The 17356-nt window shown below is 35.6% G+C and overlaps 1 protein-coding gene across 2 annotated transcripts in view; it reads right to left on the bottom strand.

Moving 5' to 3' along the window:
* LRRC7 (leucine rich repeat containing 7) overlaps nt 1-17356 on the bottom strand; it is a 494934-nt gene that overhangs the window by 60613 nt on the left and 416965 nt on the right. Inside the window, exons 20-22 of one of the 2 annotated variants that reach the window (XM_069478066.1) lie at nt 14885-16565; nt 10864-11004; nt 1425-1544 (exon numbers count right to left, since the gene is read on the bottom strand). In XM_069478066.1, the coding sequence (XP_069334167.1) occupies nt 1425-1544; nt 10864-11004; nt 14885-16565 (1942 nt within the window). The remainder of the gene's footprint in view (nt 1-1424; nt 1545-10863; nt 11005-14884; nt 16566-17356) is intronic. The other variant, XM_069478067.1, reaches the window with a different exon arrangement.

Below are 17356 nucleotides of genomic sequence, written 5' to 3'. Positions count from 1 at the left end.
CTTCCTCCCAGATCCTACTGCTACCTTCCCTTTAGAGGTAACCATAATTCTAAATATTCTGTTTACATTGACTTAAAACAATAGTTTTCTTTCTAATGTACTTATGCCTAAACATTGTATTTTCAGTTTTGCTTGTTTTCGAGATTTATAAATATGGTATTCCTGATGTTTTCCATCTACTGGAACTTTTTTCCACTCAAATTATGTTTCTAAAGTTTATACACCTTATTGTAATTATAGTTTACTAATTTTCATTGCTGTGAAATATTTCTTTGTGTGAAAACAGAAATTATTTACATACTCTCTTGATTATACACATTTGAGTTTTTCCAGTTTTCTGGTATTGTAAACATTATAAGTACCTTGATGACATGTATAAGAGTTTTTCTAGTTTAATATCTTAGGAGGAGAATTGCTAGAATGTAGGGTATTTGCATGTTCAGCTTTACAAGATAATTTGTTACCAAAGTGATTGTGCTTTATGTTCCTACAAGAAGTATGAAAGAGTTTTCATTGCTCTTATACTTGCAGACAACTACATTTTTCATATTTCTTAATTTTTGCCAGTCTAGTAAATGTAAAATAGCATCTTTGGCATTTCTCTGATTGATAAAAAGGTTCAGTTTTGTTTTAATGTTTATTTACTCTCCTGATTCCCCTTGTATTTTGGCAGTTTTAAAAATTGTGTTGTGGGTCTTTACTATTGATTTGTAGGAGTTTTAAAAAATATATTCTGCAATGATGCAAATCCCTTGTCCCTCACATATATCGCAACTGTCTTCTCCCAGGTTGTGGCTTTCTTTTTACTCCTGTTATGGTGAACTATCATGTAGTATTATAATTATCTAATTACCACTCAGCATACTTCACTAGATTAAAAAGTTCTTGAGGTAAGAAACCATACCTTATTCATTTTTGTTTCTCTAGCATCTAGTAAGTGCTCCACACAGAGTAGTGTACATACAGTTGCTCACTACATGTTTGTTGAATGAATTGTGACTTTAGATATAGTGAATCAGTCTTTTTGTGGTCAAATCTCATTTTATGCAAATTGGCTACAATACACTGCTGAAGCCAAGACAATCAGAAGTATATGTCACACCCTTTCTGTATTCGCACTTCAGAGATGGGTGGTAAGAGGTTATAGTATCTTAAGATACTCTTAAGTCAAAGACGTAATATCTGCAGAGAGGTGGCAGGATGTTGTTTATAAACATTCATTATCAACTCTGAACACTTGACAGTGTCTATTTTCCATTCTTTTCAATGCACTTAGAGTTAACCACACATGCTATTTAGTAGGATAATATTTAGCCTAAAGTTATCACAAAGTTAGAAATGATGTTAAGACACAAGACATGGATTACATATTACAATGGATGTGGAAGGTTCATGGTTTGTGTCATCAATTTGAAATTGGTTACCTTTTTAGTAATGGTGTCCGGAGGTACATCCCGCCTCCCAAGTGGATAAGGATTCCATTGGCCACTAGGAGATACATCTTCTTGTCCATTGTCTAAAATGTTGCTTTGCTGGGACGGGGTCTATTGCAAAAATGGTATGGCATTCTTTAGTGATGTAGTAGAAGTTTACCATAGCTTTCTGAAAAGAGTCCCTAATGATTACAGTAAAATTAATTTTTTTTAATTGCAGAAAAACATATCCTCAACTGGAAATATTTACTATTTACTAGGTACAAATTCTAAATTGACAACTTTTTAGAAGCAATGAGAAATACAATTAAGATAACCATCTTAGAGTTATGTACTCAATTTTAAAGAAAAGTTTAGATTATTTATGGTACCTGAATAAAAATAATCAGAATAAAATTAACCAAGTGTTAAAAACCATAACGTTTGAAGATTGCTTAATTTGTGTCTTTAGTATGATCTTACTATTTAGAATATAAATTGAAACCATATAATACATAGAATGTAACTTCCAATATTCCAAGCCATAACCTAAAATAAATTTTATAAGGCTGTATTGATTCTGGGAGAATATGCCTTGCACTAATCCAAAATAGTGTTACCACTGGCATAATGCAAGATGTATGGCATTATCTACAAATAGCTTTGAGGGAAATATTAAAGCAACATCAAAAATATGCTATTAGAAAAAATTATGCTATTAGACTCAGAGTATAAATAAATCATGACTGTTTTGAGTACCAAATTTATTTATTTATATAAATCACTTATGTATTAACATTTAAATTCTTCATATGTATTTTATTTTTGGCTGATTTTCTGCTTATTATTTTTAACAAATAATAATACCCCTGTCTTTGTTATTACTAATATTAAATATTTGGGGACAACTCCTTATTCTATCCTGAGGAATAGCAAGCAATCACACACCATCAGAAACATAGCCTCTAGTGGAGGGATATACAGTGGTATATTTGTATCTATTTTTGCAAAGGCTTTTTTCCTTCCCTAGTCTATAGGATATACAAGTACTTGTTGGTTTCCTGGAGAATTCTTATGTGGTTGAGATATTATGCCCCAGTGTTACCTGAGCCATTTTCTGCACATGTTCTAAATAATTCCTACTGATAAAGCCTGGTTAGAGAGTGTATGTGCTGCTGCACTTTGTGTAAGGAATTATCCTCCAACCCTAGAAAGGGAGAACTGGACTCTTCTCTTTATAACATGTTACAGATGGGCTGCTTGCCCGACTTAAACTGGTTATTTTGAGTTCCTAGTTCGTTCTTTAAAAAAACAATTATATAATCACCCTATCTGCATTCTGATCACATGCATTTTTTAAAAAGCATTGTTCGGAAAAATTTTAGAATAGGATTTATTATGACTCTAGATGAAAGTCTTCCTTGGGTCGACTGTATATAATGAAGAGTAAGGAGATAACTCAATTTTCTTCTTATGCTTTGGTAATGTGAATTCTTTTTTCATAAGCCTATCAGAAAGTATTAAAAAAAAACAGGAAAAGGGTACTGAATTTAAGCTCCTGGGTTATTTAAGAATGAATATGTATTTATTTGAAAAATAAAATGTAGACAACACATTTAAGTTACATGTTACTTGAAAATACTCAGGTAGCTGCTATTCAACACCTGTTTGTTTTCAAGCATTGATTTTCTAGCTTCATGTTTTCTAGATGAATATGTTTGCATATGTCCATACACAATTTTCTGGATATTACAATATGGAAAATACAAATATTGAAATTAAGCTGTTAAAACATAATTATGCAGGTTAAACACCACTGGCCAGTGTTTTCTTTTTGATTTTTTAGTACTTATATCTTTTCTGACTTTTATGTTTGCCAGTGAAGTGGGATAATTAATATGTTTATCTGGCGAGGTCCATGCAATGCAGATTTTTGAGAAGTGGCCAGAATTCAAAACAGGTTTCCTTTTTTATCTCCATATCATCCCCATCTCCATCTCTATTTCCTCTACCACACTTGTTTTAGATGCCCAGACATGACTCTGGAGTCATTGTTAGAGAGCAATTGAGAATCACAGAATTCTTTTTTGGTGTAAAAAAAAGAGGCTAAAGCCCTTTAGTCAAAATCCTAATATGATGGTGTAGGCTCCTCACTAGTTTATAAATTAATATCTCTCTTTTTTAAAATTAGAATTAACAACCACACCAATTCTTCTATATTTCAGGTGCCAGAGGGAACATAAAGATTCAAACACATAAAAAAAGATACTTTCTTTTTTATCTTTCATCTTTTAAATCTTTATCAAAAAGATAAGTTTGATAGCAAAATTGAAATAATTTCCTGAAAGAAACTTCTATGTAAGAATGCTCTGGCCTTTTTGTTTTTATTAAATGAGATACCCAGTGGTGACTTAAGCTTGCAGAAAGACCATGAAAACAATTTATTGATGTTTAGTGGTAATGGTAGTGGTAGTGGTGGTGGGGACCAAAAAGAGAATTATGCAGTGTGTTCACATTCTTTCCCAAAGGAGTATAGCTATTGTATATAAATACAGTTGCTCAGCTGCTAAAATTATATAAAAGACTCAAAGGAGATCCTGAAAAATATTTTTAAAAAATTAAGCTATCACTGTTGAAATTTATTATTCCAGAGAAAATAACCAAACTGAGGTTCAGTTATTCATTCAATTATTTTTTGGACCACATTCTTGATATTTTCTTCAGACACTTTATTTATTTAAGAGACAGGGTCTTGCTCTGCCACCCAGGTTGGAGTGTAGTGGTACAATCATAGCTCATTGCAGCCTTGAACTTCTGGGCTCAAGAGATCCTCCTGACTCAGTCTCCCCGGTAGCTTGGACTACAGGCACACACCACCACACCCAGCTAATTTTTAAATTTTTTTGGTAAAGATGGGTTCTTGCTGTGTTACTCAGGCTGGTCTAGAACTCCTGGCCTCCAGTGATCCTCCTGCTTTGGCCTCCCAAAGTGCTGGCCTCCCAAAGTACAGGCATGAGCCACTGCACCTGGCCAGATATTTTCTTTAGGTAAGAGTAAAAACAAATCTTATTTTACTCATTATATATAACTAATTAAAGATAAAAACATGGAAAATCATCAAAATGCACTGTTCACTTAGTTTCTAAATTCTGCAAGTCTTTAATATTTCATAAAGTAATAGAGAAAATGGCCAGTGTGATTTAGTAAAAAATGAGAAATTATTATATTTCATAAGAAATGCAGTAATGGTCTAGAAGTCTTACTGAACAAATGGTATCCCCAAAGATGAGTGTGGACATTTGTAGATTGAATATTTATGATTTTGACTATTGGGAATGATCATGAATGTCTACTTGAAGAAGTAATTTCTAATTTTGCTGACACAAATGTGCATTTGTGTCTATATATGTGTATGTTTGCATATGTATATGTCTATGCATGTGTATCCATATGTATGTATGTATAAACATATGTGTACGAACAGAATTCACATAAGTTAAATAAGCTTAGCTGATACAGTAGCTTTGCTCCAATATGCTAATCGATGAGTGCACAGTATGCTTGGGAAATTATACTTATTGCTTTTTTCTGGAGAAATTGTATTAGAGTGTTATTAGAATTTGGCACTTTGCAAAGGTCTTGGGACATATTACTTAAGGACCTGTTTTGTTGAGTAATTGGCACATGGTTCATAAAGGAATTAAATTGTTAAAAACAATTTTTTGCAAAGTATTTCCAGTGAAATGGTTGTTATATTATTCCTTCTTGGAAAATATAGGTATTACAAAGGTCAATATATACCAAGCTTAGATCTAAGTGATTATGATTCCATGGGCTTCAATCTGAAGGTGGTAATGTAATGCCCAAATGATTTTTAAGCCAGAATTTCATTATAATGGTGATGAAGCACCCATGTGAGTACTAACATTATTGTTAAATATTTTGGTAATTTTAACAACTGTCTATGAGAATTTGTGTGGATTTACAGGCTGAAAACTTTTTTCATAATTAGGAAGGTAAGCAAATCTTTCTTGAGCGATAGGTAGCCAATAATAAACACAACAAAATTGATAGAAATTATAGGCATGAGTTGCCCCAAGGTGCAGCATAAATCTTGCTTTGCTTTCAGCAGGAAAAAAAATGGCATTTAGAAAGTAACCCTTGGCACTAGGGTGAATAAATACATACCAAATGTTGGTACTATCTGATCCTGAGCCATTTGCATAGATCCAGTAAGAAAGGACATTTGAAATTTAAAAATAGTTTAGGTGAAAATATTGCTATCTAAATTTCTCTAACTCAAAATCTGGTGGGATGAATATCAACTAACTAATTTACCAACATTAATAAAACAGACAGTAAGACCAGTTTCTTACAGGCAAAATTATATGGTAAGATTATCTAATATGTATATTTCTATGATGTCAGCTTTCCTGCCCCTGAAATTATAATTAATTTATATTAGTGCCTAATTCAATAAGCCAATAAGCAGATGTGATGGTATAATATCATGATGATAAGGTTAAAAAAAAGGACAAGAGAAAATTATCAATTTCTCCAGTGTAGAAGAGACCATACTATTTATTGACAGCCAGATACCTGCAGACAGGGAGTTAGGAAAGGCCAAATGATTTCTTCCCCAGCCCTGCTTCTCTCTAGGGCTGCAGCAGTCTGGATGATTAATGAGTGATTTTCTTGGGTCCATAACCTTTAGCCTTTCACTGCTACCAAACATAATTCTTGGTGATACTGAGTGCTCAGGAAATGCAAGTGGATCTGAACAAGCACAAGGTAATTACTAACTTTCATTAAGTTAGCTAACTAAGAGAGCACTATACCTGTAACACCTAGGGAATGATTAGGGTCATGACATGCTTTGGATGAGTTAATATATTCTACTTGTATATTCTTTTCTCCTCCATAATATTTCCTCTCCATTGTTCTGAAGACAATGTGAGATAATAATGTATATGAAAGAGGTTTATCAACTATGATGAGTCATGTCCTATGAAAATGTTAGGTTTTACAAACATTTGAGAATGCATCATCATATAGTAGAAAGAATATGTATGTGGGTACCAAGCAAAGGCAGATTTAAATTCTACCTACTACTACGCTAAGTACAGGGAGACAACCGTGAAACAATAAAAATATACATGAGCCTCAGTTTCCTCATCTATACAATGGAGATAAATATGTCCTTTGAGGGTTTTAGTGACTTGTGAGAAAAAATATATTTAAAGTGCCTCATGGTGATTTAGTAGATTCTCAATAAATCCTAGTCCTTATTTTTCTCTGAATGGAAATATGTATTCAAATGTATAATTTAGATAATAAAAATGGTAGTTTGTACTGACATTTTACAACGTTGTATTTCTCACTGATAACATAAAATTCAAGACAGCAGCTAAGCTCAATTACAATAGAACACATCCAAAGAAACACGTGGAACTATTAATAACATCATAGAAAATTGCCTTAAATGCTTTTTGGAAAGGCAGTAAATAAATGATAAATCAATAAATGAATGAATGAATGATTAAATAAATAAATAGAAAATATTAATAATTCTGAAGTCTGATTCAAATGTTCTAAATGTTCTGGTTCCTAAATATTATTAAATTTTCTAGGAAAATATAATAGCATAAGCATCAATGAATGAAAATATTAAAAGAAATTAAATTTATTAAGTTAATTTTGTAGTTATTTTGGTATTTTTTTAATATCTTAAAGTATTCCATAAAATTATCATAGAAAATATAAGTTACTATTTATAGTATAGAAAGTCTATATTTAGCTTGTAATCCATGAAAAATGTACACGTCTCAACCTGACATGTAATAAATACAAAAAAATTAGAAATATTCAAAATACTTAGCAAAACCTGGGAAAGTGTTCCTTTTTCATCCACATATTCACTATGTAAATACTTTCTCAAGTGCAAAGTTCTTTAATCTTCATTCACAAATAATTGTATCCTTTAATTAGTTTATTTCAAATGTGTTTATGACAGTCTTGGTGCAGCACAGGAAATACAAAAAGGTGTTCCTTCCTCATTGTTGCAAGAGGCAAGTCTTGGCAAACAGAGAGGACGGGAATAGGGTCTGGATGTCAGCCCCTCTATGTTCCTTGGGAAGGGCATCACCTGTTCAAATGTATGTTGCAACTCCATTTCCAGTGCTTAACTTCTAATAAGTGAAAATCTTAATTTAGATTCCTTAGGAAACTTCATTCTTTCTAGGACACCCTAGAGTCATTTGCCATAGCATCTACCTAGAGATGGCCCAATATTATCATTCAGGAATTTTATGAATAAAAGAGATAGCTTCAGAATTTCCACCAGAGAAGGAACAGTTTTGTCAATTTTATGTACTGAAAATATTTGTTTATACATTGATCTTACCCTTTATTTTAGTGCAATTCTCATGGTTAATGAGCCTTTAGGGGATGCAAATAAATCTTAAATACCCGAGACACTAATTTTTATTATCTCAAGTAGCAAAAGTGTTGTAATAGCCTTTTATGCATTTCTAAATCAAAGGAAAATGATTTTTGCCTATCTAGTCTCCTGAGGAGAAAGGTTTAGGGAAACTGAACCTCAATCATGGGACCGGGTTAGTAATGGTCAATGGAGCCAAGAAGGGATAAACTGAGAAACACATTTTAAGAGAGGTTGCTCTAAAGCTTGGCAGAAAAAACAAACAGATTTTCAAATCAAAGCTCTGTAGAGGAGACATATATGGGCATGAAGGTGAAAGGACAGAGGCTTAGATTAGAATCCATGGGAGGAGGTAGAGCCTGGAACTATTCTTGAAACTGATTAAGCACCCAGTGCCTGATAAGGTTCCTGCACTGGTGACGGGGCAGTTGTCCCAGCTGCCTAAATGCTTAAAGTTTATAGGCCTCAAACTGATAAGTTTGGGATCATAATGTCTTCGCAGTGATGGAGTACTTGCCCTGCCTGTGTGTCTTTTTCATGCCTTGCATACCGTCTTTCTTCTCCTCCTCTTCCTCCTCCTCCTTCTCCCTCTTCATTTTCTTTGGTGCAGATAATAAAGTATTGATGATAATTTATTTTGAGATAGAATCTTTCAATACTTGAATTATTCTTTGTTTGCATCCAAAGAGAATAGCTTTAGGTCATCTCTGTGCCCAAGTGAGGATGGTTGAGAAGTCCCCAAATATAATTCAGCATTATTTCTGTTACAGATCATCTTAGAACTATAGTAATAGATAGTGAATCCATCTAGGGTAGCCCAAATGACATAAGAAAATTAATACAGCAATACAGAGGTACCTAATTTATATTTGGAGAATAAAGTAGACACTGAGAAACACTGTTTCAAGCATATTGCCATTTTTCAGATACTGCATGTACCTATATATATATTATTATATATATTGATGAATAAATATAGCCAAAAATTAGGCAAAATAAGGGAGTCGCTATATAATTTCAGGGGGTTCAGGCTTCCTTAATACCAAGATCTCTTTAATCTACTTGCTGAATTTTGAAATCCCATTATTTTAGTTTGAAGATTTGATTTGTATCTAAGTGCCAAGGCCTCTAGCAGAGGTGACTATTTAAAGCTGTGGTATATGGCCAGGTGCAGTGGCTCACCCCTGTAATTCTAGCACTCTGCATGCCGAGGGGGGAGGATTGCTTGAGGCCTGGAGTTCAAGACCAGCCTGAGCAAGACCAAGACCCTGTCTCTACAAAAAATAGAAAAATCAGCCAGGCGTGGTGGCATCTGCCTCTAGTCCCAGCTACTCAGGAGGCTGAGGCAGGAGGATTACTTGAGCCCAGGAGTTTGAAGTTGCAGTGAGCTAGGATGATGTCATTGCACTCTAGCCAGGGTGACAGAGCCAGATCCTGTCTCAAAAAAAAAAAAAAAAAAGCTGTGATATCTCATCTATTACTTAGTGCAATTAAGTTTCAAGACCTTTTTGAAAACTGGTTTTGTTAGGGAAGAGGATGAGGGCCTTGGGCATCTGAGAGGACATGAAGAACAGGTTCCATTACAGTAGGAACTCAAGTAAAAATAGTTGTGCTGATGGTGTGCTGGGGACAATTTGTACTGGCTCTTGAAATCCAACTATACATGAATCTTCCCAATTCTGAGTTCAGTGACATTAAGTTGGCACCTTGAAATTGGCCATAGTGGGAGTACTATATCTCTGACATTGGAAAATACCACAAATCAGGGCCTTGTTTTTCTCCCTGGAGAGAAAGTTGCCAGCACACCACTGCTCCTGCAACATGAGACTGAGGACAGGAAAAATAACATTCAAAGGCTATCAATTTAGTGGGTTTTGTTTGTTTGTTTTAAAGTGGTGGTAGGTGATGAAAAAGCTGCGGATATAAATGTCTTTTTGATTTTGTTATTCTACTCACAGTAGGAGCCAAACCATCCAGAGTCAGGGAATGTTATTAAAGACTAATTTAACAACAAAATATGAATTTGAGGTCTATGGCCTTAATTTTGCTGGGATAGGAGTTTGTTTCATATGTTTATTAATTTTATTAAGAGAGAAGTGTTTGGAAGCAGCTGTCATTCTCTTATCCCTGCTTTGCATTGCTTTTTTTCAAAACAACTTACTAGGCTAATGACTGTATTAATATATAGCCATAATGACATATTATATGAAAATGACTCATGAGTCTCCACTAAAATGTAACAAAGACAGAGACATTAATCAACTTAAACATCTAAAATGTGCATTCTCAGTTTTGCTTGAATAAAATAAACAGAAATATTCCTTTAACAATGGAAGTGTTTCCTCTTCCAGTATATTCCCTTTCGAATGTGCCTACATTCTCATTTAAAACCAAGTGAACTGGCTACTTTTCCATTAACCTAGTTTCCTAAGCCACAAACTTGTTTCTCATACTTCTGTGTTACATTTCACACACACACACACACACACACACACACACAGACACAAATGGGCTGAAGAAGCATTTAGAAGTGCCAGCCACTTAATTTCCATTCTAATTTAGGATCCTACATCTTTTCCAAAGGAATCAACTGAAATCCAATAATTCCAGCTCTGTTCTCAGAATGCATCACCAAGAGAAGATAGGGCTATCTCCAAAACAGAAAAATAAATAAATAAATATGTAAACACAAAAGAAAGAAAAACAAAGGAAAAAAGACAAGGGGAATGAATAATAAGAAAAATGAGCCTTAAAGCAACACAAAAAGCCATGTACCTGCTCAATCCAAAAAGCAAAGCTCAGTCCAAAAAGCAGTAACCTGATAACCAGTCTAGCTACAAATATTCATTTAGCAGCTAAGAGTTTGGGCTCTACATTATTTGCCCTTGTGCTTTTTGGACTCGTGAGAGTCTATAATTAGCAGGGTTGTACGTACAGCCTAAACACATTAAATGAACAAACAACATTAATTGGCTTTGGTATGCTGACACATGTAGGGCAGTCCATACTTACTTTCTGAAGAGGTAGTTCTTGATGATCAAATTTAGACTTAGTCTGCAAGTTTAAAGTCATGCTTCTGCCTGCATGCATTGCTGAAATACCTCCATAGGGCAGCATGCCAAGGTTAACTGTGTTGTGTTTGTAAGCAGCATTCTGAGTAGAGGAAATAATCATGTGACAGGATGTGAACACATGCTCAACAAACTGATTATTACATGAACATGTTTAAATTTATAACATTTAACTTTAAGCAGGCAAACAGTAACTTTCTTTTTTAAACATGCACTTGATCAGACAGAAGCATACAGTAAACAGTGTTAGTTATGCACATAATGAGTACCGTCCAAAACTACAGAAAAGACAAAAAGCAAAGAAGATACATTCTGTTTTACATTTGCTGCTAACTCAAAGTTATAAAATCTATCGTTTATATATCATGATTATAGTGACTTTGGACAAGTATTGTTCATCTTTAGTAGTCCATTAATCTAAAAAATTCAAACACTGAGATCTTAAATTTTACCAGCTGCAAATCTCATGGTCTCTTTCACATTGTGAGATCATCACATAAGAAAGACAAATATTAGCTTCTAACTCTGTCTTAGGCTAATGCATAGCAATGTTAAAGCCAAAATCAGTCTCCTTTATTGCTTAGTCTATAGGCATAATTATAGCAACTCAGAGAAACAACTGGTCAAAAAAAAAAACATTCAATCTGATCATTGGTTCGATTGAATTTACTTATTAATTCAGTTAAACCAATCAAATAAGTTATATGTGGATCCAAATTTTCTAATTTTTTTGTTTCTTAGAAATTACATTTTAAACTAAAGAAATTTCATAGTGATACTAAAGCAATTATATTTGTTGAATTATTAATGCTATTTGTCTAATATGCCTAAATATCTATAGAACACTCTGGTGATATTTGCATTTTGGCTACCTTTCAATGAGTGTACCTAAAATTATTCTAAGTGACTGATAGATTTCTTTTCTATAGAACTTCATTTAAAAATTAAAACATTTTAGGTGCCCTATCAGCAAATCGCTTCCACCAGTATAATCTCCAACATCACCCTACAATGGAAATGAAACCATTGACAGAATTTGGCCTCTTTAAGTAATTCTCTTATTAATACTTTGGGAAAAAAATCCCAGAAGTTAACTTAGTGTATTTTTTCTTATCTGAATATTACTGAACATTAATAGCAGGCTCACTACTCTATTTTGAGGGTTTTATTATCAAAGTAATGATTTTTAGCATCAAAGTTTCATTGAGGTCAACTGAAAGATTATTATACTCCTGATGGTGTGCTTGCCTACCAATCATATTTATTATGGATTCATGATTATTTCATACATAGATTTTTCATTGTCACCATGCCAAAATTGAAAAGGACACTGAACATATCAGTCTAGCATGTGGATAATTCCTTAAGGTTTAAAATTACTCCAGTCTAGTACTCTCTCAGCTCCTATAGAAAAGAAGCAGTCTCATGTTTTCCATGCTCTGTCACAGTGAGGCTCTGTAGTAGAAGCATGAGCCTGGCAGTTAAACTAAAGGAGAAAAGAAGCGTCTTTTATCTAGGGTAGTACTTGGAGCTGCCTCTCCAAGGTCAGCACTGAGATCTTTTGCCAACATCATGTTGGACTGCTAAGCTTATCCAAGGTCCAGGTCTCTAGGTGGTTGTCTTTTATGTGGAATGGACAAAGATCTTGTAATTTCTAGTGAAACTATTTTATTTTCAGGGTTCAAATGGTTCAACTAAATTTCACTGGGAACAAAGCACACCATGTCTCTGGTGCAGTCTGACTTTGGACAGAATGTTGAGTAGCACAGCAATATCAAAACTAGTTTTACATAATAAATCTGTGCTTCAGTATCCTGAATTCATTTTGTTGAGTAGCTGGGAAGTTTTAAGTAAAGAACAGCCTGAATAGCTCAGTAACCCAGTTGAAAGAGGCAAAGAAATGTTACTTGGAGAAAACAAGAGGAAGAGCTTCCAGGATCTGATGGCTTAAAGCGATACTCTAAGGTAATTTAATTTCTTGGAATCAAATGAGAAGCTATTGAATATACATTGAAATTGTTCTGAAAAGTGAAAGACAGAGCCAGGGAATCATAAACAAACAGGGGATATGTGGAGACTAATTAAAAAGGGAGGTGTTGTCATAGCAATAGAAAATACACATGAATTCACTTTTAGTTATCTAGGACAGTCAGGGCCTCCAGACTTTTGCTGATCCAAATCTTCTTCCCCCTGCCCTATCTGCTCCCTTAAAATTCCTGCTCTGCAAAGAAGGGTTGCCTACTTTTCAGTGGTTCGGAACAAAGGAGAGGAACCATTTATCTGGGACACCAGTAAGGAAGTGATGGTACCAAATGCTTAGAATTTTATCTTTTCTTTTTCATGCTTTGTTTTCACTCATTCCTCTGTTGCCTCAAATTACTAGTCATGGTACATATGCTCCAAAAAGCTTCTTATAACCTTTCTTGTCTAGTTCATCTTACCCTGTTACGTATGGTCGTGTCTACACGAGGCCAGAGTTCCCAAACTGTACTGTATTATTTGGCCCCAAATATTTTCGCCCTCCAAGTTATCTGTCTACATGGAGGGTATAACTTGAGGTAAGGCATGGTGACAACTGACCAGGTGTCTCCCACTGACAGCCAGTCATGAGGCTTTGATGAGGCTCCCTTCAATGGGACTGAGCACACCTATTTGAAACAGACATTCTGATGAAATATTTTGCAAGGCAGAACCAATTTCCACATTGAGAAACTAACACCCACACTCACATTTATTAGTTCACTCTTTCCCTAAAAAAATTGTTTTCTTGTCATGTAGACACGACCTACAAACAAATAATAAACCTGAAAACACAAAATTCAGTATTAAAGAAATACATAATAAATGTAGTGGCCTGTGCTTTTAGCAGGACACCAAATAAAATAATAAAACTATTGAGTGAAACATTCTGATAGCATACTATTACCCAGATCCCCAATTTACACTGAGCATTCAAACCTAGAAACTGAGAACAAAAGGCCCCATTTCCACAAAAAGTATCTTTAAGAATCTAATGTCAATGTAGCATAGACAAAGCCCTCTACACCAAAGCCACAAAGTACACTGAATGACGATGGTCAATTGGTAATCGTTCTAGAAAATGAAATGCCCGATTTCTCTTACAGAGATTTGAACAGGCAACAAAATGTAATTCTAGGTTTCATATGCTATTTTTTTTTTACTCTCCCCGGTCCCTGTACGTTCCATGCTTCACTGTGATTCAATTTTTAACTGAATTAGGATTAATTTCCTTTTTTTGCTGCAATATACATACTAATTTATACATGTGTAGTCTTCATAAAGACATCATCTATTTTTGTTTTCTGTGATATAATTTGAGTTTAAACATTTCCTTCTATATAAAAGCCAACATTCTAAATGACAGGATTTTTATTAAATAAATTTATGTGTAGGAGGGCATTTAATCTCTGCTGATTTTTCTGTTTCTTGCTGGGAAGATTATTGCTCATTAGAAGTAATAACATTAGTAGTCCCATAGCAGTAACTATGTGCAAATTTTTATAAACAAATTAGGCCTGACTTTAATATAAGTGAGTCTGTTCAGAAAGGGGAGAAATACTCACTTTTTATAGATTCAGTAAAAATCATACTCTTTAGGTCACTAGAGAACAGTTTTGTGTCCTAGAAGAGGCGTTTTGCCTTAATGGCTAGAAAGCAATTGAAGCACCATCCCATATAATAGAGTCAAATTCTTTCTTACTAACAATATTTAGGCTAGATTCGATAAATAATTCACCTGCAGGTTACGAACTCTCAGAAAGCATTAAGCAATATCCACAAATAGCTATCAATGATTCATTTCCCCCACAATATAAAGATAAATAAAATACTGATCATCTACTCATCCATGTAGTTCATGCTTCACTACATGTGCTTAGAAATGCCAATAAAGTAACACTAAAGGCAGGAGAGAGATTCTTACAGAGAAATGCCAGACATACCCTGTCTAACCTTCTAGCTTCTATATGTCTAAGCAGCTGTTGTCTCCAGTCTGCAGGCATTTTACCACAGCTCTCCTCTCCCTTCACAGGAGTAGGCCTCGTCTTTATATCACTGTTATCTGATGGCTTGTCACCATAGTTACCCAAGTTATAGTCAGACGGTATTTTTTCCAAAAGAGCTGCCATAGTCGGCCTAGCTGAAACTGGCCTGGTCTGGGAGGCACCGTAACTCTCTGTACTGTAGCTTCTTGCAGACAGTGGCCTCCTCTGGGTTAGGTTTTTAACTGGAAAACTTCCCGCCTGAGCTTTCACTTCTTGATATGAAGGGTGTTCGTCTTCATACCTGCCATTCCTTTTCAGGAACTGGGACTCAGTCACTGAAACGCTGCTTTGGCGATCCAGCCCTCCCCTATACGGAGGTCTGCCGTACCTATCGGTCGGGGGCAGCTCGTGCGGCTCACTGACCCTTCTAAACATGGCCATTTCTGTGGAGCTCACCAGGGAGTCGGCCCTTCGCAGGAAGCCCGCCCTCGGCGCTTGGCTCGCGAACTGCGCGTTCACCACAGCGTCCTCGTTCACAGACGGCTGCGAGAAGGAGAACATCTGCTCCACTGGCGGGTACCCTCTGTACGCTCTCGGGCTGATCAAATCCTTGGCCACCGGCTTGCCGGGCTGCTGCACGTACTCCGAGTTGTGCTGAAAAGGGGGCGGTAGCCTCTTCTCAGGTTTCACTTCCACCATTCCTTGAGGATTGAAGCTTTGGTCAAACTGATAGACTTTTTTTGTCATAGCTGCTTTTTGTTGTTGTGACCCTTTACTACTTCCGTAAGTGAGCATCTCGTCATCCAGCATAGGGACCGACTGGCTTCGAGACATACTGGACATCCCGTGCTCTGGTCCCAACATTTTATCTGGTCGTTCGTGGCTTCCTAAGTGCTCACTCCCAGAAGCATAGTTTTCTAACGGTATACTATAAACCTTGTATGTACCAATGTCAATCTCATCGATACTCTGTGACTTTTTGAATTTATTGGACTTTATATCTTTCATTAGTGGGGAAAGCCTCTCTGTGCTTTTGCTAATTGAAATAACACCTTTAGAAGATTCTGGGCGGCAGTGGATTTGAGAAAAGACATTACTAAGACTCCTGTTGGGATTGGAATCGTGATACTCCCATGGTACTCCTGGAGAAAAAGGGCTAGGTATTTCAGTAGATTCTTTGATATGATCTTTCCTTTCAGGCAAGGGGCTGGTAGTGGGGGTTGTCTCTAATTTGGAAGGAAAAGCGGTCCTGTCTTCAAAAGGACTAGGGGTTCTGGTCCAATTCTGCCAAGGATTGGAAGGAGGCACTTCTGTTTCTGGTGTGTGTCTGTGTGTAGACTGCTCAAGTTCCAGGGGAACACCAACAATCCTATCCTGCCTGATCAAAGGCCTGCGTCCATGAGCAGCTGTGCTTCTAGCTTTCGAACCCAAGAGAGGATTATTGTTGGCATTCTCTGCTGTGGTTTCCTCAGCAACAAACCCTGTGTTGTCATAATGTGAGCCATCAGTCCAGTTGTCAGTGAAAGCATCACCCATTGGCAGCCTGTCAGGGCGCTGTGGTAGATTCCCAGGGGGAACAGCCTCCCGCTGGCTGAGTAATGGCTTTGCATCAAGAGGCTGTGGGAAAGATGGTGCAATCCTGTGAACGCAAAGGGAAGAAGAAATATGAAAACGAGGAAGAGTTGGGTCTTTGCCAGAAAGAGAGCAAGCAGCAAAGAAGGCCACCATCCTTTAGCTGCTCATTCATCCTCACCTGACTTAGGATCAAGATAGTATTATTATTTCATGTTCAAAAGAAAGCCATCCCTTTATCCTGCTCTAACTTTTATTTCTTCCTACTAATAATCACCTTCTAGCATATTATATAATTTACTTACCCATTATATGTATTGTATATTATCTCATGTCCTCTGCTAGAATGTAAACTCATGAGAACAGAGATCTTATTTTCTTCAGGCCTAGATAGTGCCTGGCACATAGTAGGCATTAAATACGTATTTGTTGAAGGAATGAATGAATGAAATATATAGGTTTTCAATAATGGCCCTGAAACCTGACTGATAATTAGAATCATGTGATTCCTGGTACTCATCCCTGGAGATTGTGATTTTCCAAAGTATTCTTTGAGAGTACCTTTCTTACAAATGCTTGGTATAGCTAATGAATCTAACTTGTCTTCAAATAACATTTATTTGAAGGCCAGGTCTTGAAACACTAAATGGCATTGTATAGAGAACACATTCAGGTATATTTTTCTAGACTGTAATTGTATTATGACTTTAGGTTATTGGCATGTTTACACCAGTGACCAATAGTATTTCTAGCAGATGGTAATTTTTCGAAGTTTATTATAAACCATTTACACACTAAAATTGAATTATATACCTTTTATTAATGATGGAAATACTTGTATGTGCTTATGCTAATTAA

The sequence above is a fragment of the Eulemur rufifrons genome, chromosome 8 (assembly GCF_041146395.1).
Source record: "Eulemur rufifrons isolate Redbay chromosome 8, OSU_ERuf_1, whole genome shotgun sequence".
NCBI classification, from domain to species: Eukaryota; Metazoa; Chordata; class Mammalia; order Primates; family Lemuridae; genus Eulemur; species Eulemur rufifrons.
The sequence above is the reverse complement of the archived record's forward strand: the minus strand, read 5'-3'. Positions and strand labels throughout refer to the sequence as shown.